The 24,670-nt window shown below is 42.7% G+C and overlaps 1 protein-coding gene across 6 annotated transcripts in view; it reads left to right on the forward strand.

Moving 5' to 3' along the window:
- The window catches only part of LOC137373907 (spectrin beta chain, non-erythrocytic 1-like), a 362,769-nt gene that overhangs the window by 321,352 nt on the left and 16,747 nt on the right, over window positions 1-24,670 (forward strand). For all 6 annotated transcript variants that reach the window (XM_068039482.1, XM_068039486.1, XM_068039483.1 and 3 more), the window contains 3 exons: window positions 11,577-11,851; window positions 13,358-13,531; window positions 19,228-19,270. In XM_068039482.1, the coding sequence (XP_067895583.1) occupies window positions 11,577-11,851; window positions 13,358-13,531; window positions 19,228-19,270 (492 nt within the window). The remainder of the gene's footprint in view (window positions 1-11,576; window positions 11,852-13,357; window positions 13,532-19,227; window positions 19,271-24,670) is intronic.

Below are 24,670 nucleotides of genomic sequence, written 5' to 3' on the forward strand. Positions count from 1 at the left end.
ATTGGGGGAAGGCCAACTATACCAAAATTCGGCAGGAGCTGGGGAATGTAGATTGGGAGCAGCTGTTTGAAGGTAAATCCACATTTGATATGTGGGAGGCTTTTAAAGAGAGGTTGATTAGCGTGCAGGAGAGACATGTTCCTGTGAAAATGAGGGATAGAAATGGCAAGATTAGGGAACCATGGATGACAGGTGAAGTTGTGAGACTAGCTAAGAGGCAAAAGGAAGCATACATAAGGTCTAGGCGGCTGAAGAAAGACGAAGCTTTGAAAGAATATCGGGAATGTAGGACCAATCTGAAACGAGGAATTAAGAGAGCTAAAAGGGGTCATGAAATATCTTTAGCAAACAAGGTTAAGGAAAATCCCAAAGCCTTTTATTCATATATAAGGAGCAAGAGGGTAACTAGAGAAAGGATTGGCCCACTCAAGGACAAAGGAGGAAAGTTATGCGTGGAGTCAGGGAAAATGGGTGAGATTCTAAATGAGTACTTTGCATCGGTATTCACCGAGGAGAGGGACATGACGGATGTTGAGGTTAGGGACAGATGTTTGATTACACTAGGTCAAGTCGGCATAAGGAGGGAGGAAGTGTTGTGTATTCTAAAAGGCATTAAGGTGGACAAGTCCCCAGGTCCGGATGGGATCTATCCCAGGTTACTAAGGGAAGCGAGAGGGGAAATAGCTGGGGCCTTAACAGATATCTTTGCAGCATCCTTAAACACGGGTGAGGTCCCGGAGGACTGGAGAATTGCTAATGTTGTCCCCTTGTTTAAGAAGGGTAGCAGGGAAAATCCAGGTAATTATAGACCGGTGAGTCTGACGTCAGTGGTAGAGAAGCTGCTGGAGAAGATACTGAGGGATAGGATCTATTCCCATTTGGAAGAAAATGGGCTTATCAGTGATAGGCAACATGGTTTTGTGCAGGGAAGGTCATGTCTTACCAACTTAATAGAATTCTTTGAGGAAGTGACAAAGTTGATTGATGAGGGAAGGGCTGTAGATGTCATATACATGGACTTCAGTAAGGCGTTTGATAAGGTTCCCCATGGTAGGCTGATGGAGAAAGTGAAGTCGCCTGGGGTCCAGGGTGTACTAGATAGATGGATAAAGAACTGGCTGGGCAACAGGAGACAGAGAGTAGCAGTGGAAGGGAGTTTCTCAAAATGGAGACATGTGACCAGTGGTGTTCCACAGGGATCCGTGCTGGGACCACTGTTGTTTGTGATATACATAAATGATTTGGAGGAAAGTATAGGTGGTCTGATTAGCAAGTTTGCAGATGACACTAAGATTGGTGGAGTAGCAGATAGTGAAGGGGACTGTCAGAGAATACAGCAGAATATAAATAGATTGGAGAGTTGGGCAGAGAAATGGCAGATGGAGTTCAATCAGGGCAAATGCGAGGTGATGCATTTTGGAAGATCCAATTCAAGAGTGAACTATACAGTAAATGGAAAAGTCCTGGGGAAAATTGATGTACAGAGAGATTTGGGTGTTCAGGTCCATTGTTCCCTGAAGGTGGCAATGCAGGTCAATAGAGTGGTCAAGAAGGCATACGGCATGCTTTCCTTCATCGGACGGGGTATTGAGTACAAGGGTTGGCAGGTCATGTTACAGTTGTATAAGACTTTGGTTCGGCCACATTTGGAATACTGCGTGCAGTTCTGGTCGCTTCATTACCAAAAGGATGTAGATGCTTTGGAGAGGGTGCAGAGGAGGTTCACCAGGATGTTGCCTGGTATGGAGGGCGCTAGCTATGAAGAGAGGTTGAGCAGATTAAGATTATTTTCATTAGAAAGACGGAGGTTGAGGGGGTACCTGATTGAGGTGTACAAAATCATGAGAGGTATAGACAGGGTGGATAGCAAGAAGCTTTTTTCCAGAGTGGGGGATTTAATTACTAGGGGTCACGAGTTCAAAGTGAGAGGGGAAAAGTTCAGGGGGGGATATGCGTGGAAAGTTCTTTACGCAGAGGGTGGTGGGTGCCTGGAACGCGTTGCCAGCGGAGGTGGTAGACGCGGGCACGATAGCGTCTTTTAAGATGTATCTAGACAGATACATGAATGGGCAGGAAGCAAAGAGATACAGACCCTTAGAAAATAGGCGACATGTTTAGATAGAGGATCTGGATCGGCGCAGGCTTGGAGGGCCGAAGGACCTGTTCCTGTGCTGTAATTTTCTTTGTTCTTTGTTTATTCCAGTGCACTTTTGGCTGGTCTCCATATGCTACTTGAAGTCATCCAAAACTGTGCTGCCCATTTCTTAACTCGCACCAAGTTCCGTTTCTCTATCACCCCTGTGCTCTCTGACCTACATTGTCTCCCAGTCGAGCAACGTCTTGATTTTAAAATTCTCGTCCTTGTTTTCAAATCCCTCCCTGGCCTCACCCCTCCCTATCTCAGTAATCTCCTCCAGCCCTACAACCCTCCCAGATAGCTGTGTTCCTCTAATTCTGGCCTCTTGTGCATCCCTGACTTTAATCACTCCACTGTTGGTGGCCATGCCCTCAGTTGCCTAGCCATAAGATTTGGAATACCCTCCTTACGCTTCTCCCCCTCTCCACCTTGCTTTCCTCCTTTAAGACGCTCCTTAAAACTTACCCCTTTGACCAAGCTTTTGGTTATCTGACCTAATATCTCCTTTTGTGGCTCGGTGTCATACTTTGTTTTATAATAATACTGTAAAGCGCCTTGGGTCATTTCATTACATTAAAGGTGCTATATAAATATAATTAGTTGCTGTTGTTGTGTCATGAACCATTATAAGAGCATAGGCGACCTGCTGTGAATTCGGCTGTTCCTTAGGGAAATGTCCAGGCCCATGGCTGGCATTTCCTCAAAGCAGTACAACTACGTAAACAAAAAAAACTTGTATTTGCACAGCACCTTACTTAATAAGCAGGACCAGACTTTTCACATGGTGCTATAAAACAATTGTACTCTTCCCACCCACACTAAAAAAAAGTTTATTTAACTTACCTCAGTCGCCTTGACAACCTGAAAATTTTACCTGTCGGGGTTGTTGCTGTAGGTGCACTGCTCAGGGGTGGGTTAAAATGTCATCAGGGACCTATGCATTGTCATCGCCACCAAAACCTGGGACACTAAAATTGGAAAATGGCAGGAACAGAGCAGGAAATGGAGTTGCCCCATTATAACTGCTGCCCTGTTCCGAGCCCGCCAGCTTGCAGAGCTAAAATTTTCCCCTAAATTTCACTGGGCCTTGAACGGATGCAGGTTCTTATAATCTTTTTGCTGAGCTGGTGGTGAGTTTCCTCTCTAGTTCTAAATATTGTGTAGCAAGAACCACCACACACGAAGACATTAAACAAAATTGGGCTTTTGATTAAATTGAAAGGTGAATACACTTCAAATGCTGTTGGCTTCAAGACTACTGGCATTTATTTTAAATCTCAATACTGCTGTGATTGGATGAGGAACAAAAACAACCTTGTCCCAAGTATACACAAGTGAGCCATGCTCATTTTCGTTGCTCCCCTAGAAAACCTCTATGACTAGAGGAGAACTGCTGTAAGTAATCACTTGCAGTGCACACTTTGTGAAAGCTGATACTGATATTCAAGTAAAATACAGGAGCTATGGTCATCAGAACTGCACTGTTTGGGGAGATCTAGATCTGTAATATACTTGTACTCATCCGAGATGCAAGCCAAAAGGATATGAGCTCCAAAGCTTGTTCTCTTCACAAACCTAGGCAAATGACTTTCCAAGTACACATAGAGCAGGGTCTATAAAGCAGTGCAGTCAAGGGAGTCATCGGCTTTCACCCAGTGCGTTTTGCCTGTGGCAAGAAGCTCAGAGTTTCTCTTGAGCTCTCAAACCTACAATCATAGATGTGCGAGGCAAGTGTCTGAGTTATTGCAATATCATCAAATTGGTCTAAAATTACTAACTGTTTGACCTTCTAAGTTTGAACGTCTTTTTTAAAACCACATACGCAAACTCATCTCAGTCAGTCTGCAGCAATGATCTTCTGTACCTTCTCGTTGCCTTACTTTATTATGAACAATTTGATTTTTTGAAAGGCTGTTGTCGTCATTAAGTGGAAAATGTAGCCCATTATTTCATGTAAAATACCCAGGATAGGAATTTTAAATTATAATCTTGTATGTAGACCCTCTCCTATCTCCTTAAGTGTTAACATTTCAAAAGAAATAGAAAAATACTTGTACAATTCATAGCTGATAAAGCATTTGCCATTATCTCTTTGATGTTTTGTTTTATTCATTCCTGGGATGTGGGCATTGCTGTCTCGGCCAGCAGTTATTGCCCATCTCTAATTGCCCTTGAGAAGGTGGTGGTGAGCTGCCTTCTTGAACTGCTGCAGTCCATGTGGGTAGGTACACCTACAGTGCTGTTGGGAAGGGATCAGCTCCAGCACAGGAACACCTTTTCATTCCATTTTATTTTTACTGAGATCAACAAAATATGCAGGGATTAAAAACTCTAGCTATTTTGTAATAAAAACAAGAAATGCTGGAATCACTCAGCAGGTCTGGCAGCATCTGTGGAAAGAGAAGCAGAGTTAACGTTTCGGGTCAGTGACCCTTCTTCGGAACCGAAGAAGGGTCACTGACCCGAAACGTTAACTCTGCTTCTCTTTCCACAGATGCTGCCAGACCTGCTGAGTGATTCCAGCATTTCTTGTTTTTATTTCAGATTTCCAGCATCCGCAGTATTTTGCTTTTATTCTAGCTATTTTGTACTTCAGCAGTAAAACATTTGGTGAAAGGAAAATCTTACTATACTTATTGAATGGTATCATGGAATCTTACCGCACAGGAGGAGGCCATTGTCGTCAGGCCTATCCCAGCTCTTTGAAAGAGCTGTCCAATTTAGTTCCACACTCCAGCTATTGACCCATAACCCTGCAAATTAGTCCTCTTCAAATATATGTCCAATTGCTTTTTAAAAGTTCCTATAGAAACTTTCAGGTAATGCGTAACAACCCTCTGTGTGAAGAGGTTTCTCCTCGTTTCCCCTCTAGCTCTTTTAACAAATCTGTGACCTCTACCAGAGGCAATAGTTTCATCCTACTTGCTCTATCATAATGCCTCATACTTTTAAATATCTTTATTGGATCTCCCCTTTACTTCCTCTGCCCTAAGAATTACAATCCCAGCTTCTGCAATCTCTCCACATAACTCCTCTGAATGCTGTCCAGGGCCTTGACATCCTTTCTAAAATGTATTGCCCTGAATTGTACATAATATTCCAGCTGAGACCTAACCAGTGATTGGTAAATGTTTAGCATGACTTCCTTGTTTTTGTATTCAATGCTCCTATTTACAAAGTCAGATATCCCATATACTTTCTTAACTACCTTATCAACGTGTCCTGCCACCTTCAAAGATTTGTGAATACGCACCCCCAAGTTTCTCTATTCTTGCAGCCCCCTTCAAAATAGTACCATTTGGCTTATACTGCCTCTCCATGTTATTTCTCCCAAAGTAGATCACTTCACTTATCCTCATTATGCCGTGTGTCTGCCCCAGTCAGAAAAACATCCATTCACCACTACTCTCTGCTGTCTATTCCCTAGGCAGTTTTGTACCCAAGTTACCACCGTCCCTTTAATGCCATCTGCTTCTACTTTCCGAATAAATCTGTTACGCAGTTTTTTATCAAATGTTTTTTGAAAGTCTGTATATCCAATGTCGACGGCATGGTTTTCATCAACCCTCTCTGCTAGTTCTTCAAAGAACTAAATCAGATTAGTCAGAAAATATTTGCCTTTAGAAAATCCATGCCAGTGGTTGCTCATTACGCCATGCTTCTCCAAGTGAGAATTAACTTTTGTCCTTGACAGTGGTCTCTAGTAGTTTTCCCCCCACTAATGTTAGACAGATTTGGCATGTAGTTACCAGGTTTATCCCTCTTCCCTTTTTTGAACAGGGTTGTAACATTTGCAGTCCTCTGGCATCACTCTCATATCCGAGGAGGATTGAAAGATCTTCTGCTATCTCCATCCTAGATTTTCTCAGCAACTCCAGATGTATCCCACCTCAACCGGGTGGCTTGTTAACTTTGAGTGATGCAAACCCACTTAACACCTCCTTTTTATTTTTATACTGTTCATCCTATTTTATCTCTTACTCCCTCCTCCCCTATTGTGTCATTAACTTCATCCTCTTCTTTTGTAAAGACTGGTTCCTCAGTCATGCCTTCTGCCTGCACAAGATTTCTTTCTTTGTCCCTAATCGGTCCCGCCATTTTTTAAATATCCTTTTTACTTTTAAAATATTTATAAAGTAATTTTGACTTCCCTTTTATGTTACCTGTTAAATTATCTGCTTCTCTCATACTCTCTCTCTGATCCTCTTATATCCTTTTTCAATTACCCCCTGCACTGTCTGTATTCTGCCTGGTTTTCGATTGTGCTACAATTAAATTTTTGAGAATCCTCTTAGATAAGTATCCCCTTTACGCAAACTTTTCACCCCTCTCTAACCCTCCTTTTCCACATACCTCTTATGGCGAAGGTGTTGAGGCCGCTAGCCAGTTCATGGGTCATTATTACCCATACTGCTATTCCAGCAGCCAGTGGGAGGTAAATCAGACCAGTCTCACAAGGATTCCCCACTCCAATTTTCTCTTCTTTTACTATTAGGAAGCAGAGTGTTGGTGCCTCCTTGCAATAGTGTATTTCGGCTGTGAAACTGAGCAGAGAAGTCCAGCTTGGGGTGCGATGTGTTGGCACTCTGATCATGGTAACTAGAATTTTTTTTTATTTGTTCATGGGCTGTGGGCATCACTACCTAGACCAGCATTTATTGCCCATCCCTATTTACCTTTGAGAAATTGAGTGGCTTGCTAGGCCATTTCAGAGGGCATTTTAAGAGTCAACCACGTTGCTGTGGGTCTGGAGTCACATGTAGGCCAGACTGGGTAAGGATGGCACATTTCCTTCCCTAAAGGACATTAGTGAATCAGATGGGTTTTTACAACAATCAACAATGGTTCATAGTCACCATTAGACAAGTTTTTTTTAAATTGCAGATTTATTAATTGAATTCAAATTTCACCATCTGCCATGGTGGGATTTGAACCCATGTCCCCAGAGCATTAGCATGGGCCTCTGGTTACTAGTCCATTACCACTACGCCACCACCTCCCCCAATTGCAATTTAATAATAACAAAAGCAATTCTATTAACAATAGTAATTTAAGTTTCCCTTAAAAGCTAAGTTAAGAGGGGAGGCCTGAAACAACAAACTTTATAAAAAGATCCAGGTGCATGACCCACCCTCAAACCCCAGACCTGGAGTGTCTTATCACAGACTTGTCGAGGCCAGATGTCTCCCCGCAGGAAAGGAAGAAATCAGAGGAAAAGTTGTAACTAGGATGCTCTTGTAACATGGTTGTGTCTTGAGGGAGCAGTATTGGTAGAAGGCTTAAAGCAGGAGAGTCTTGTTGCGTTCTGAGATGTGAGTGAAGCAAGAAGAACAGAAGAAAAGGAAGATGAGTGAAGACTTTTTTTTTTAAAAAGCACAATCTCAAATACAGACAAATACTTTCTTCTATCAGCTGAATTCAGCCTCCTTGTCAGTTTCATAAAGCAGCCCCTACCTACCAGTAATCTGTAAACAAATTACTACCCTTTACAGATGCTACACCTTGAAATATGGCATAAAGTCACCAGAGATTTGACTGGTCTGTTATGTGAATCTAATATGATTCACTTGGGTTTGCAATTTTTCCTATGTAGTGGCAGCAGAGTGAACTGCTTTGCAGCATGCTCTTGGTGCATTTAAGTTCGGAACAGTTGCAAGATTCGGGGGAAAAACACAAAGGGAGTGGAATTCAGAAGCATAGCAGCACTGGAACCAGTGCTATGGAGGCCCGTATCCCTCTGTGTGAGGTGTGCAGTGCCTCTGACTGTTTCCAGCATGGCCCACGCGGCAGCCCATGCTGGGGAAGGCGCTTGTGTAGGTGTGTGCCGGAAACGTCCCAACTGGCCAGAGCGTGACGTTAAATAGCCTCACTGCCTGATTTAATGCATGATTTACAAACTTGGACCACACAGGTCCATTCAACATATTTGCTTATCACTCACCAAAGAACATGTGTACAGCTGTAAGAGTGACCCACCACTCGTATTATTTAAAGGGCCAGGCACCCAACTTGCAGATAAGGTGATTTACATTGCTATTGCAAAGTCCCTGGGCACACTGTGCAGTGTTTTTGGAGGTGTTGTGGTGAGTTGCTGGATTTGACAGGGAGTATCGCTATACCTTCACAGGGAGGGCAGAGGATTTGGTGACCTGTCCACACAAAGGCTGCAGCAGGTACAGAAGCTGTGGTTGCATTGCCTATGGATCTGAAACATGACAGCGAAATTCAGCAGAGGCTAACAGTTCAACTAATGCATCAAACATCTCAATGTTCATTCTGATCAGCATTTTTCTGCATGCTGCCCCATTAAACTCCTCATCTGAGACCCTGTAGCAAAATTTGTCCACGGCCTCACCCTCTGGGGAGCTGACACAGGAACTATCCTTTCCCCCTACCTGATTGCAGCCCACTTGTGCCCGGTGACTCACCATGTGCTGATCCCGACTCTATTCTAGTCTCTAAAGTTTATGCAGTGCCAGCATCCCCTCTCCATCCTACATGTGCTGTGGCTCAGCAGCTGGTAATTCTTGGGTGTCCGAAAGCAGCAAATCGGGAGGGAGAAGATTGTAGTGAGGGAAGGGGGTGAAGTGTAAAGCAAGAGCTCCACGGCCACACCATCAGCAACTTGCATATCATGCCAGATATCAGGATGAGGGTGAGCTGGGAGTTGAGAAGGGGCATAAGGCAGGAACATACCATCATCCTGAATGTTCTCAGCAATCCCAGATGGTACAGACTCTGTCATAGCTAGCATTATGATGCTGGGAACCAGCTCCTCCATAGGGCTCAGGAGATGCAGGTGTCCTTGTCCTGGGGGCAGAATGTCAGTGATTGTGTTGCAGTATGTTTGGATGATGTGCCTGTCACAGCTGAGTAACTGGAGGTAAGTGGAAGCAGCGCGAGCTGGGTGTGAAGCTGACATCATTAGATTGTGTGTGAGGGTGAGCTGAAATATTTGGACGTTCATCTTGAGTCCCGAGTTCCAGGACTGCTGATGGATGAGTGATGGGGGTGTAGTGCATTGAGCAGCCTGAGAGGCTGGTTGTGCGGTGGGCAGGAGATGTCATGTGAAGATGCATTTACTGACTTGACCATCTGTGTGAGATCATTAGACAGCTTGTGGCACTGCTGCCAGGGCCTCGTGGCCAGACTCCTCGCATTGACCTCCCTAGCCACCTGATCCCCTTCTCCAGAGGATCCTCCTTAAAGGCCTCCTGACCTCCCTGCGGAAATATGACCTCTCCTCTTGTCCATCTCCACCACTAAGGCCTCCAGCGTCACATCTGTGAACCTAGGAGCCTTCTCTCTTCCCTGGTGCTCCATTTGTGCAGCTCCTACATGCAGCCAGCGTCAGTACAGGCAGCCAGCTCCCTTCAACTGAGCGCTGCTCCCCTTTAACACTGTGTTTTAAGAGCACCACATGCTATCAGTGCACAGTGCTCGGCACCCTGCTGAGTGTTCAGGCAGCCAGCAGCGTGGGTCCTGCTCAGACCAATGTTACAAGCAGGTAAATGAGGAGGTGGCAGCAAGTTTGCATGCTGCCTGCCTCGATGGCAACAGACATGGGCAGGTTGCAAACCACAGCCCTCAAAGCTGAAAATGGGCCTTAACCAATTTTTAGCCCAAAGAAGAAGATTTGGACCAAGTAAATATGCTGTGATTCCAATTTTTAATATTTAACATAAGAAACTAAAAGAAAGATCACTGCAGCTATCATCTACAACATGAGCGGACTTCGAGTTCCAGAGAGCATTGAGTACTCCAAGCCTTAATAAAACAACCAAAACACTTCATTATACAATCCATAAAGGATTCAAAACTGCCCTTCACTTGTATTCAGGCACGACGTATTTATCCCAATCACCCGACCTCTTACTGACACTTGCTGGAGTAAAGCCTAACAGTCTGCAGTATCATATTTTCTATTAACTGAAGCATTTGTGGTCTTTTTAGAAAGTAAACACAATTAATATATAGCCTTGTGATTACTGTTAGAGATATTAATAGATGAACCCTAACAAGTTTGCATGACATTCCTTTGTCTGTTATTTTAGCACAGGTATTGGCATGTTAATATTTTAAATACCTAGGCTGACATTGCGGACAATTTGATAAATGAATGTCTGCTAATTTTGCCAACACTGTTTGTTATGCAAACTATAGCACAACACTGGTGGTTAGATTAACAACATTCCGTGTTCTAAAAAACATGCCAGTTCTATAAAAGCAGATGTTATTTGGGCACCATCAAGCATAAGAACTAAGGTTCAGTTCCCCAATCCACTGATTTCTGGACCTCGACTGTGTTGCTAGGGGGAGATGCCAAATAAAGGCCAGGTCCTTTTCCAAGTTAAGGGGTGGGGTTAGAGGCGGTGTTGGGGAGGAGGTGGTGGGTGGCTCAAGCTTAGATTAAAGGAAGAGTTGTTAAGTGGATATTCTTGTATACCAATGGTAGCCTGTTAAGAGTAATACTGAGAGCAAGTAGTGCTCTTAGCCATTTGGAGATGTATAACCAGGGAAGATTAAAAGAGGAGGAAGACTATAACAACAATGACATTTATATAGCACCTTTAACACAATAAAAGATCCCAAGGTCCTTCACAGGACCATTATAAAACAAAGTATGACACCAAGCCACATAAGGAGATATTAGGGCAGATGACCAAAAGCTTGGAGAAAGAGGTAAGTTTTAACGACTGTCTTAAAGGAGGAAAGCGAGGTAGAAAGTTGGAGAGGGGTAAGGAGGAAATTCTAGAGCTTAGGGCCTAGGCAACTGAAGGTGCGGCCACCAATAGTGGAGTCATTAAAATCGGGGATGCTCAAGAAGTCAGAATTAGATGAGTGCAGATATCTGGGAGGGTTGTGGGACTGGAGGAGATTACAGAGATAGGGAGGGGCCAGGCCATGGAGGGATTTAAAAACAAGGATGAGAATTTTAAAATCAAGACATTGCTCGACTATGGGTTATTTTGTAGGGCATCTTTCCTTCAAGGATGTATAGGGTGAAATTGCCCTATTCAGTGTGGCCGTATAATCATGTTAATGTATTTTTCAGGAATTTCCCTGTTCATAATTTTAATAAAAGCATTAACCCATTTAAAAGAAATGGGCTCTGTTAAAATACTGGACCAAAGAATTTCATACAAACGTTACATGAATATCACATAATTTGGTGTAAATCTTACTTTATAGTACTTTCCCTATTACTTAGCATGCAGCATGGTGAAACTAAAGCTAACTGTGCATTGAAAATATACAATTCTATTGACTCTTGATGGGGGAACTGATGATGTGGATCTTTGGCTGTCTCTAACCACTAAAATCGATGTAGTTTACAGTTATGGTGCATGCCTCTGAAAACAAACACAAAAACAATGCAAATAGCAGGTGATTTTTTTTTTAATTAATGCTCAAGAATTTAATCTCCAACTTTCTATAGATAACCACATCAGAAGATCTGTCTGCCTTGGTAAATGGTACTGACAGTCCCGAAGAAAAGACATTAGAAAGTGAAGATAAATCCCAGTTTGAAGAGAAGCCTCTTGCGAGGGCTTCCAAGCCTCCACCCCTGATATTGCCAGAGTTGGAAATTGAGAAGCCCAGAGTTTCATCCACACTTCCCCTTTTGACTTCAAGAGAACAAGCTGTCCAACTGGAAGGATATCTTGCTCGTAAACATGAACTAGAAGGGCCTAACAGGAAGGCATCAAACAGGTGAATTTTTCAAGCTTTGAAATGTTTCTAACTTGTGGAATCTTAACGTTTTTCAGCCATGGCACAGTTGATAGCACTCTTGCCTTTGAATCAGAAGGTTGTTGGATCAAGTCCCACGCCAGGACTTGAGCACAAAAATAAAGGCTGACACTCCAGTGCAGTACTGGGGGAGTGCTGCACTGTTGGCGGTGCCATCTTTCAGATGAGATGTTAAACTGAGGACCCGTCTGCATTTTCAGGTGGACTCTATAGGTCCCACGGCGCTATTTCAAAGAAGAGCAGGGGTGTTATCGCCGGGGACCTGGCCAATACTTATCCCTCAATCAACAGTACAAAAACAGAGTATCTGGTCATTATCACATTGCTGTTTGTGGGAGTTTGCTGTATGCAAATTGGTTACCGTATTTCCTGCCATTAGGAAAAGGTTTCTTCTGTGGATTTTTATAAACAGATTGACTATTTCATCACATGATGCACTGAAGAAATCTTCTGCCATTGTTCAGACAGTACAGAAAGAGCTTTGCATCACATCTGACCTGGGAGTGCACAGGCTCAAGACTAGAATCTCAAAAGTAGAAAAAATTCTACATTCTCCAGCACATCTCACTTTGTTGGTCACAAAAAAATACTGTTTTTTTAAATTACATAAATGTTTGCTTGCTGGCTCAGTGAATGAATTCACTGCTGATGGTAACCAATTCTATCTTTCCAAAATTTCTCTTGATCCCTTGATTACCTCCATGCTGTCTGATTACTTGGACATCAAATCCTAGATGAGTCACAACTTCTTATAGCTGAACATTGGAAAGATAGAATTCTTTAATTTCAGCCCACCTCAAAAATGTTATTCCCTTGTCCTTGATTCCAACCCACTCCGGCCACTGTTCTGAGGCTGAACCAGACAATCCACAGTCTTGGGGTTCTTTTCAATCCTGAGCTGAACTCTAACCCCAACATTATCTCTATCACCAAAACTGCTTACTTCCACCTCCACAACATTACCCGCTTCAGTCCTTCTGACATTGAAGCCTTCAGACATGCCTTTGTTACCTGAAGATTAAACTATTAAAGGGTCTTCTTGCTAGCCTCTCTTTCGCCACTCTCCATACACTCCAATTGGTCCAAATCTCTGCCAAATCTTCTGATATAGCAAGCACTACTCACCCATCATCACAATCCTCCAATGCATTACATTCAAAATTCTTCTCCTCATTAATCAATACCCCCATTGCATTTTCCCACCCTAAAGAACCTCACCAAAGCCTATCTTTTTGATCAAACTTTCACTCACTGCTCATAATTATATTCCTTCCTGAATTAGTGTCCATTTTCATTATGCCTATTTGTGAAGCACCTTGGGATATTCTTTACTTTAAAGGTGCCATAGCAACACAAGATATTATTGTACTATTATTTATGTACTACTGTTGTATTATTGAGCTATACAGACTAGTAAGATCATTGTATTGATTTTGGGATGCCTTTATGTGCTGTATCCAAACTTAGGTCATGGATTACCTTATATTGTGCCCTGAAGAGTGGTGAATGTTGCTTCTATAAGGATACAAAGAATTGTAGTGCAGGTGTAACGTACCATGGAGAAGAACCTCTGAATCTGAAAGGTGCTTCATGTGAAGTGGCTGCTGATTACAAGAAGAAAAAACACGTGTTTAAACTGCGGTAAGTAATTGCTGGATAGAAGGTTTGATGTTGCCAACATGGTTTTGAGTGATAGCTAGTATTTTTGTAACAGTTGAAATAAAATTACAACATGAAAACAAGAACTGAAAAGGGAGATACATCAACACAACTTCCCAAATAGAGGCAGAAACTGCAATTTCAGTTCCAATTTGAGATATGATAAAGAAAGAAAACCCATTCTGAAACGAGCAGATTCATAGATCCCTCTGCACTAAGAGTACATGGGTATACCCAAGGGTCCACTGGGCTTTGTCAAGATATACTGCATCTGGATGTGCCTGGACCAGCTTGTGTGATGTGACAATTCAGACAAGAGCCAGCCTACGTACCTTATTCCAAACACCAGATTCATCGCCATTCCTTTTGGTTACCTGTTTGGCAGTTTTACTGATGTGATCTGAAGATCCAAACAAACTTGCTACATTTATAAAATCCCCAGTCTGTGATACAATTATCTGCCATTCCTATTTAAAAATCGTAGCAATATTGGTCGTGAAGCAAAAGCGTTATGAAATAAATTTTGTTTTTGAAGATTGCTGATCTGAGCTAAGAATCAAGATGCAATTTTCTCTCAATACATCTATTTGTTATCAACTGTCTCGATTGCAACTGATATATTTGTACTTGGTAGGTTAAACTTAATAGTGGCTGTGTCAGTGATGTTTATCTGGAGTTGAGCAACACAAAATTCAAGTTTCAGCTGTCCACTAGTAACCAGTTCCAGCCCCATGTGGTTATTGTGCTTTTTCATAGTTAACTTTTTGAATTTTCTTTCCAATAAATTGTTATGATCAGGTGAGAAGGAGTCACAAGGCTCCCCTCGTCCCCTTCCTCTTGTTTGACCGTAACAGGTTTTATTCCTTTTTAAATAGTGATTGTGCTTATCACTTCAGTGAGTGTTTCACTTTTCCCCTTTGTTGTGATCATAAAGAATCAGTTGGATAGGTTTTCTTGAGTTTAAACAAGAAAAAGGTGAGTTTATTGTACTTTAAAAAAAAATCTAGATAAAATAATAAAATTATGCTACACTTTCACACACACGCACATGAGAATCATACACACAAAGAGAGTACAGAGTGATAAGAAATAGATTGGTTTGGATTAGAGTCCAGAACAAGTAAAAATTAATACCTAGTCTGTGGAGTTGGATGATTCTGATGTCTTACAGCTGACGTTGTGATCTTGAAGTCTTGCCTTGTGACCTTGAAGTCTTGCCTTGTGACTGGTTCACCTGGCTCAGGATTTTCTTGGAGACAGAATTGTAGGTGGCTTTCCTCCCCCAGGGGTTATTGTCTGCAGCAACCTGTAGGCTTGGATGGTCCACAGCCGCAGATGGTTTTTAAACTTGTGATGTTATCAGAGAGAGAGAGAGACATGCTGTCCCACTGGGGTTCTACCTGGTTAGCACATGAAGCCTCGGCTTCACGGTCTCAGTGGTGTCTCTGCTGTGTGTAGCACAGCTCAGAGTTTTACACAACCTGGGGAAACAGTCACATGGTTCAATCCCCATTGTTTTTAATGAGGTCCAAAGTCTAAAACCCAAAACCTCTCCCAGGTGGTATTGTCAGTGTTTATCCCATGGAGGGATGTCTCCACTCATGAATGCCTCAAGATGGCTTTGAATGTCCTGCTGACGAGGGTGATCTGGATAATCTACTCAGTTAGCCAAAGCATTGTACTAGCTGGGCTTCTTGTTAGACATCTGTCTCCAATTCGATGTTCTGGAATGTGAGGTATTTCAGATGCAAATTGCAGTGGTCATCTTGGCTGCCAGCCTTTTAAAAGTTAACTAGGATTCCAGCTCTTTTTTATTAAAAGTTTAATCTAGATTTCCAACAGATGAATAAAAAGTCCTCATTTGGCATAGCAGGTTTTCTTGATAAAATATTTAGAATTTAATGTATGTGTGTGTTTTTGTTAGTCAAGATTACTACTGTAGGAGGAAATGAAAAGCAAGTGATGCCTGGGAGGATAGTCTGGCAGGTTTGATCAATGACTATACTGGAGCTGGATCTTTGTCCAACCTGTAATAGAACAAAAATAATAGTAATTCTCATGGTTAGGGCTGGAAACTGTTCATCGACAGTTGATTCTATAAAGTCTTGTTTCTGTCAAGGGACTAAATAAGCACACCGACATGAATAGGATTATAGAAACCCGTACACAGAGTTCAATAAGGAGAGGGGTAAACAATTCTATCAACAACAACTTAAATTTATATAGCACCTTTAACATAGTAAAACATCCCAAAGCGCTTTACAGGAGCATTATATGGCAAAATATGACACGAGCCACAAAAGGAGATATTAGGTCAGTTGACCAAAAGCTTGGTCCAAGAGGTACATTTTAAGGAGTGTCTTAAAGGAGGAAATCGAGGTGGAGAAATGTAGAGGGTATTCCAGAGCTTGGGGCCCAGGCAGCTGAAGGCGTGGCCACCGATAGTGGAGCGATTAAAATCAGGGATGCGCAGGAGGCCAGATATAGATGAGCGCAAATATCTTTGAGGGTTGTGGAGCTGGTGGAGATTACTGAGATAGGGAGGATTGAAGCCATGGAGGGATTTGAAAATAAGGATGAGAATTTTAAAATCAAGACTTTGACTGGAAGCCAACGTAGGTCAGCGAACACAAGGGTGAGAGGGGAACAGGACTTGGTGCAAATTAAGACACCGTCAGCAGAGTTTTGGATGACCTCAAGTTTAAGAAGGTAGAAAGTTGGAGACCAGCCAGGAATAGTCAACTCTAAAGGTAACGAAGACATGAAATGACAGTTTCAGCAGCAGATGAGCTGAGACAGTGGCGAAGTCAAGTGATATTACGGAGGTGGAAATAGGTGGTCTTAATGATGGCACGAATATGAGGTCGGAAGCTCATCTTGGCGTCAAATGTGACATCAAGGTTGCGAACAGACTGGCTTAATCTCAGGCTGTTGCGAGGGAGAGGAATGGTAGCTAGGGAACAGAGTTTGGAGCGGGGACCAATAGCAATGGCTTCAGTCTTCCCAATATTTAACTGAAGGAAATATCTGCTCATCGAGTACTGGATGTCGAATAAGCAGTCTGATAATTTAGCAACAGTGGAGGAATGAAGAGAAGTGGTGTCGAAGTAAAGCTGAGTGTCATCTGCATAGGTGTGAAAACTAACACTGTGCTTTCAGATGATGTTACTGAGGGGCAGCATGTAGATGAAAAATAAGAGGGAGCCAAGGATAGATCCTTGGGGAACACCAGAGTTAATGGTGCAGGAGCATGAAGAGAAGCCATTGCAAGTTATTATCTGGCTATGATTAGATAGATAAGAATCGGACCAGGTGAGAGCCGTCCCACCCAGCTGGACGACAGTGGAGAGGCGTTGGAGTAGGCGGATGTGGTCAACCATGTCAAAGGCTGCAGACAGGTTGGGAAGGATGAGATGGGAAAGTTTACCTTTGTCACAGTCGCATAGGATATCATTTATAACTTTGATAAGAGATGTTTTGGTACTGTAGTACTATCAGGAGGAAGGGGGTGAGGGGGGGTGGGTACAGTTCCAACAGCTAGATAAAATCATCAGAACAAGTTCTGTATACAAACTGAGAACAACATCTATGCTTAGCAGTAGATTGAGGTGAAGTAGAAAAAGTTGAGAGGGAGGCAGGGCTGGAACCTGACCAAATAAGGCTTGATCATCATTAATCTGAAGTCGAATGTATAGTTAAACAACTCAGTTTAAGCAGCAATTTTTAAATGAACAATTGTCAGGTCTGTTTACATGGTGGGGGCCTGTATCTCTACTATGTCACCTATTTACATTTGACCAAAAGGCCTTTCCTGTCGCAGTATTATATTTCATGAAACTTCCACAAATCATATTGTTACAGTCAAGAGAGGAGGGGTCGTAGGGCTTCCCTCTTTTCCTTCCTTGTTTGACCACAACAAGTTTAATTCTTAAAGTGGATGTACTGGCCAATTCAGTAGGTGTTTGATTACTTACTTGCTATGATCATAACAAGAACCAACTGGACAGGTTCTCTTGAGTTTAACAAAGAAAGAGGTTAACTATTAAAAATAATAAACTACGCACCAACTTTCACACTTACACACATATTAGATGTTTACTCACACACAAATAGGTTACAGAGTAGGGAAAGGTAGATTGGTTGAGCTCGAGTCCATAGAAAAAAAGGGGCGTTTGGTGTTTCAGTTGGCTTCTAGCTGAATTCAGTAGTCTTGAGGCTTTTGGTTTGAAGAGGTAGGTGACTGGTTCGGTGGGTCTCTTGGAGACAGTGATGCAGATGATTTCCTCCAATGGGATTTCTGATTGTAGCTGAAGTATGCAAAGGTGGTTAGTCAACAAGAAGGATTTGAAGCTTTCAAGCTGGAATGGAGAGGGAGAGGGGCCCCCACGTAGGTCTGCATGTGTCAGAGTGCAGTTGCTTCTCCTCTGCTGCAGAGAAAACACCAGCTTAAAACCACAGATAGGGAGCGGCTTGTCACATGACAGTCACTCAGTGATTCAGACATAGCAGTTAGCAGTATTTCTTCTTGCTGAAAGAATAAGCAGTTCCTTTAAACTTCCTGGGTCTTGGTTCTTGCTGGGAAATGAGCAGATATTTCATCTCCCTCCTCACAAGCCTTATACAGCAAGATATAGTGCTGCAAATTAGGTGGCCATCTTCAGCTGCAGGCAAAGATCCTTTTTCATCTGTTCTTTCTTAAATTTCTTCAAAAAATATAAATTCGGATCTCCAATCAGTGGATTTAAAAAATATATCATTTAACATTGACGTGACAATATTTTATAAATCCTTTGCTCCTGATCAATCTGGAGTGTGTGTTTCTGGCCATAGAAAATATGGTTAATGAACAGAGCGGTATCAGTAACCAGGCGCAGTCCTATTTCATTGGCATTGTTTAATTCTGGTGCTGGACATTGGGCTTCAGTGGCACAATGTTGGCTGGATTCCCCACTTAGCTCGGTTTCCATTTTGAGCAGGACTGAGTTGAGATAGCAGCAGCCCACATCAGAGGGGAATGGAAATATGATTTTGTTTCACTTAGTTTAATAATAACAATTTGCAAGGCCTTATTGATTTCCATATTTCTTGGGGGATTGACCAATGTTTTTTTGACACATTCTGAAGCATTTTGATAAAAGACTGACATAGAATCGCTCACTCCTAATGACCCACAGTTCCAAATATCCATTAGGATTTTATTATTTGAAACTCCTGAAGACATATGGCAAATAGTGCCACCTTCAGCACCCAGGAGTTTATCCTTTTTTTGCTAAGTTACTTGTTAATTATTGTAGGAGGAATTATTTTGGTTTTTCTGTGGTGTGTTTGTTTCCTGCTGAGACAGTAAACTTTAGGTAATTTTTTCCAATGGAAAGAGACTGGTGCCAATAATCCATAACCCTTTTATAAATAGAATAATACATTTGTAAGATGGATTTGCAAATCTCGAAAGCACTTGAGGAATTCAGATGACAGAACAAACTGTGTCTGCAAAGCTTGAGTTATTAATGAACATTGCATGACTCCAGACTGTGTTACAATCTTTAACATCCTCCCTGTTATCTGTTGTAGCTACAAGCCTAAATATAGAATACCTAATGATGTTGTTCAACTATGACTGATGCTGTTACATGTCGAAGCATTCAGTTTAAATTTGTTGTGTTTGGACTTCCACTTAGGTTGAACAATGGTTGTGAATACCTGTTCCATGGCAAGGATGAGGTGAGTGATTCTAAAACTAATGTATTCTGTTCAAAGCTAATATCCCTTTGGTAACAGTGACATCAAAATAATCCACCACGAACTTCGGTTAACGACTAAGTTTAGTATGCACAGTAGGCGTGATTTCATATGTTTTTGGAGCTCATTTATATAAATAATTTCCTATATTTGTAAGCATATCTAAGTTATATAGTAAATAGATCAGTTTATGGCAAACGCTGCCCATGAGGGGATTGTCCTACGAGGAGAGGTTGAGTAGACTAGGCCTATATTCTGTACGATTTAAATGAATGAGAGTTGATCTCGTTGAAAAATAAAAAAATGTGAAGGGGCTTGATAGGGTAGATGTTGGAAGGATGTTTCCCCTGGCTGGGGAGTCTAGAACTAGGGGGGTCACTGTCTCAGAATAAGGGATCGGCCATGTAGGACAGAGATGAGAAATTCCTTCACTCAAAGGATTGTGGAGTTTGGAATTCTCTACCCCAGAGAGCTGAGGATGCTCAGTCATTGAGCTCAGTCATTCCACCTAAGTGGAAGTCCAAACACAACAAATTTAAACTGAATGCTTCGACATCAAGACTGAGATTGAGATTTGCGGGCGGCACAGTGGTTAGCACCGCAGCCTCACAGCTCCAGCGACCCGGGTTCAATTCTGGGTCCTGCTTGTGTGGAGTTTGCAAGTTCTCCCTGTGTCTGCGTGGGTTTACTCCAGGTGCTCCGGTTTCCTCCCACAAGCCAAAAGACTTGCAGGTTGATAGGTAAATTGGCCATTATTAATTGCCCCTAGTATAGGTAGGTGGTAGGCGAATATAGGGACAGGTGAGGATGTGGTAGAAATATGGGATTAGTGTAGGATTAGTATAAATGGGTGGTTAATGATTGGCACAGACTCGGTGGGCCGAAGGGCCTGTTTCAGTGCTGTATATCCACGTAAATGTAAAAATGAGATATTTAGATACTGAGGAAATTAAGGGATATGGGGGGTGGTACGGGGAAGGTGTAGCTGAGGTAAAAGATCAGGCATGATTGTATTGAATGGTGGAACAGGTTTGAAGGGCCAAATAGCCTACTCCTGCTCCTATTTCTTATGTCCTTATTCTATAAAAATGCATTATAAAAATCGAAAGAAATAGTAAAACCCTTGGGAAGAGAGATGGTGGGCAGTGGAATGGGAAGGAGTTGAGGGCAAGAGGGAGGGAGAGTGAGTAAGAGAAAGAAGGCAGGTGAAGGCCAGGAAACGAGCTGGGGGTGTGGAACAGGGTTCTCCAAGGCATACTGGCATTAACTGTGTCATTAATCTGGTGAAGGAAGTTGAAACTAGTTGGAACTAAACTCTTTTGTTGTGCGCCCAGAGAGCATTGTAGTGAGTTGTACTGAGACAATAGTGACATTTTAAAAACTTTTGGGTACAGATGTAGTGTGTCTGCAACATCAAATGGAAGAAAAAGTGTTATATATTTATGTTGAACAATGTTTGATAAAGCTGCCACAGGAGAAGTGTGGGACAGAGAGAATAGAATGGTTCATGTCGAGCAAAGCAGTGAATGGGCCATTGGCCGACTGGTGCAGGGAAGGCAACAACAGGAGCAAAAAGTATTTTTCTGGGGACAGCAAAGCTTTACTTGTGGGGATGCTCGCAGGATTCCCCACCCACCCACCCCCCAACCATCCCCAGCAGTGGGTTACACGAATTCCAGGGGAGTGTTAGAGGCAGGTTTGGAGTAATCTGAAGCAGGAAACTCCATGCGAGACAAGGTAGGATGGGAGAGAAGGGACGTGGACCTAAAAATTGGCTGGTTGGAATGCGTAACTATCAAACCAAGGGGCAGTTGTGTAATGGGGGGGGAAATGACAATCTAATCAGTTGGCGGAGTTGAGCTGAGGACAGCCTCAGCTGTTTAAAAGTCTTGATTAGGTAGAAAGATACTTCTTGGCTTGGGGACCAGACCGAAATCCTTATCCTGGTCTTACAAAGGAGCTCATATCGGAGGTAGCAAAAGCAAGCTGATGCTGGAAGTAGTGGCCAATGTAGCCTAAGCGAGGGGAGGGGAAATAAAAAGCCAAGATGGTGACAATTTGGAGCTGGGATGAGGATCTGAAATGACTTTAGTGCTCCACAGCATCACTCGGTGGCCAGCGCTCAGAATTGTAGGCAGACCTAAAACACACCTTGAAGTATTTTTGCGTCACAGCCTGTCACATTAACAGGAATATCTTACTTAAAGGCCAGGCATCTCCAGTGTGATATAATTAATATGGAAAAAAATTGCAAATGCTGTTAACACAGAACTTTTGAATGGAAGGTTGACAGCACATACAGTTAATGTATGGAGCAGAATAAATTGGTGTTGAACTGCACATTTGGAACTTTCTCAGTCGCATTTTCTATCTGACAAGCAACAACTATTATTAACAGTCAATAATTGATGTTGTCTCATTCAGGTACTATGTGCGATTTTGTTCCCCTTCATTGTCATTGCCTACAATGGTTTCAGCTGTCATTTAATTTCTTTTAAGCTGGTCATTTCCTACTGTACCCAGCAAATCAGGTGTGTGCTTTATGGCCCACTACCTTTTCAAATTGTACTGCCAATATGAAACAGTGACATGAATAGATACTTGTACTCAAGTAATCTGATATCTAAACATTGTCTGTGTAGCTTACTAAGAAGTTGCATATTTAGGGAGATTTTCTTTTGGATTAACATCCATTTTTTTTTTCATTCATAGGATGTGGGTGTAATTGACAAGGCCAGCATTTGTTATCCAACATTAATTCCCCTTGAGAAGGTGGTGGTAGGCCATCTTCTTGAACCACTGCAGTCAGGGTGGTGTAGGTACTCCCACAGTGCTATTAAGTAGGGAGCTCCAGGATGTTGACCCAGTTCAGATGAGGGAACGGTGAATATGTCCAAATCAGGATAGTGTGTGACTTGGAGGAGAACTTGCAGGTGGCAGTGTTCTCATGCACCTGCCCTTGTTCTTCTAGGTGATAGAGGTCACACATTTGGAAGGTGCTATTGAAGAAATGTTGATTTTGCTGAATTAAATTCTGAATGGAATAGGTGATCAATTGTCTGTAATTTTAACGTACCAGTTGGAGATTTTGATTTAATGCTCTGAGGTTTTGATCAGGTTTCTCTCAGAGCGGCCACACTAGGCTTCTCCTTTAATCAGAAACTGGGGACAGAATATTCGCCACCATGTGCGGAGGCAGGCATGTGCAAAAATTTGTGCCATTTGCCGTCCCGTCGCACCCCGGGCCACTTTCCCCGGAGGTGGGATTAGGGGCAGATGGGCTACCTACCCAGAAGCAGTGGGAAGCCAATTAAAGGCCAATTGTCAGAGACGAACTGGAATTTTCCAGTCAGCCTGTGGGTCTCCCGAGGTGTCGGGAACAGGCCATCTGCCTGGAGGTGGCCTCCCGGTGGCAGACCAGAAGGCCAGTTCTCCAATTAGGCTTTGAGGCTCTCCCCAGCTGCCTGGCTACAGCTGCATCCGCAGGCCACCCTGTAGAGGGATTTCCCCTCCACAATGGTGGCCCGGCAGCTGTGGCCTTTTATTTTGAAGTTTTAAATGTTGCTGAGAGGGTGCCTTCTCTCCCTTACCTGCAATGGTAGGCTGCAGCTTCTTCCGAGCTGAAGGGCCTCCTATTGGCCTTCCTGCTTCGAGAGACTGCTAGCTGTCCTTAATTGGATGGAAAGCCTGCCGTCTGGCCACTAATCAGCCAATTCGGGGAAAATCACTGCCAGGCGACTGTTTCCCACGCAGTGCAGGGTCGTGACCCCCATTTGACCCCAAACCCAAAATCCTACCCTGGGTCTCCTTAACTGGGCAAGACGACTAGATCATACCATAGAGGTTGGGACATTGTCATTGCAGGCCTAAAGGTCTTTGAATTTTTGTACTAATTCCTGTTTCAGAGAGAGAGGTGGGTTAAGCTTTGTATTTCTAGATCATTTTTTTGTTCATTAATAAATAATAAGAATTTAGAAGTATCAAATATCAGACCGCCATTCTGTGTTAGACGTTTGTTTAGCTCATGGTGTTTGTTGGGCAGCCAACTACACCTCCTATGTAAACAATGAGTGGATAGTTAGATGCTGGAATGGTTCCAGAGATGGGGGTTTTTAGTTACAAGGTTAGGTTGGAAAAGCTGGGATTGTTCTCCCTGGAGCAAAAGAGATTGAAGGGAGATTTGATAGAGGTGTACAAGATTATGAGAGGCTTAGATAAGTTAGTCAAGGAAAAACTGTTCCCATTAACTGATGGTACAATGACTGGGGGACACAGATTGAAGGTTTTGGGTGAGAGATGCAGAGGGAATGTGTGAAAAAACCTTTTTACGCAGTGAGTGGTAATGATCTGGAACTCGCTGCTCGTGAGGGTGGTGGAAGCGGAGACAATCAATGATTTCAAAAGGAAATTAGGTAAGCACTTGAAGGAAATAAACTTGCAGGGCTACAAAGATTGAGTGGGGGATTGCAATTGACTGGATTGCTTCGTGGAGAGCTAGCATAGAGTCATTGTGCTGAATGGCCTCCTTCTATGCCATATGATTCTAAACATGTGGTTCATAATGTGACTGAAAATTATAAGGAGAAGTAAAGATATGTGCCTGTATTGTTTTGCCCATGGAAATATCTTGCCTTTATATCTAGTGAGCTAGAATACAAGGAGTTATACAAAGCCCTGGTTAGATCACACCTCGAGTATTGTGAGCAGTTCTGCATCCCACACCTTGAGAAGAATATATTGGTCTTGGAGGGAATGCAGCGTAGATTTACCAAAATCATACCTGGACTCCAAGGTTTGAATTAGAAGAAACGATTGCACAAACTAGGCTTGCATTTCCTGGAATTTAGAAGGTTAAGGGGTGATTTGATCAATATTTTCATGATATTAAGGGGAACTGATAGAGTAGATAGAGAGAAACTATTTCTGCTGGTTAGGGAGTCTAAAAATAGTCTAAAAATTAGAAGCAAACTGTTAATTATATATCAATTTTGTTTAATTACATGCAGGTGGAGGACACTAATTGGAGTTTCACTTGAGCACATATCATAGAAGGTTTATGGCACAAAAAGAGGCCACTTGGCCCATCTTGCCTGTGCCTGCTGAAAAACAAGCCACCAAGCCTAATCCCACTTTCCAGCATTTGGTCCATGCAGGTTACGGCACTAGAGGTGCATATCTAGACACCTTTTAAATGAGTTCAGGTTTCTGCCTCTACTACCCTCACAGGAAGTGAGTTCCAGACCCCTACCACCCTTTGCGAGGAAAAACCTTTCCTCATCTCCCCTCTAATCTTTCTACCAATCATTTTAAATCTATGCCCCTAGTCACTGACCTCTCTGCTAAGATAAATAGTCTCTTCTCATCCACTCTATCCAGGCCCCT

The sequence above is a fragment of the Heterodontus francisci genome, chromosome 9 (genome assembly GCF_036365525.1).
Source record: "Heterodontus francisci isolate sHetFra1 chromosome 9, sHetFra1.hap1, whole genome shotgun sequence".
NCBI lineage: Eukaryota > Metazoa > Chordata > Chondrichthyes > Heterodontiformes > Heterodontidae > Heterodontus > Heterodontus francisci.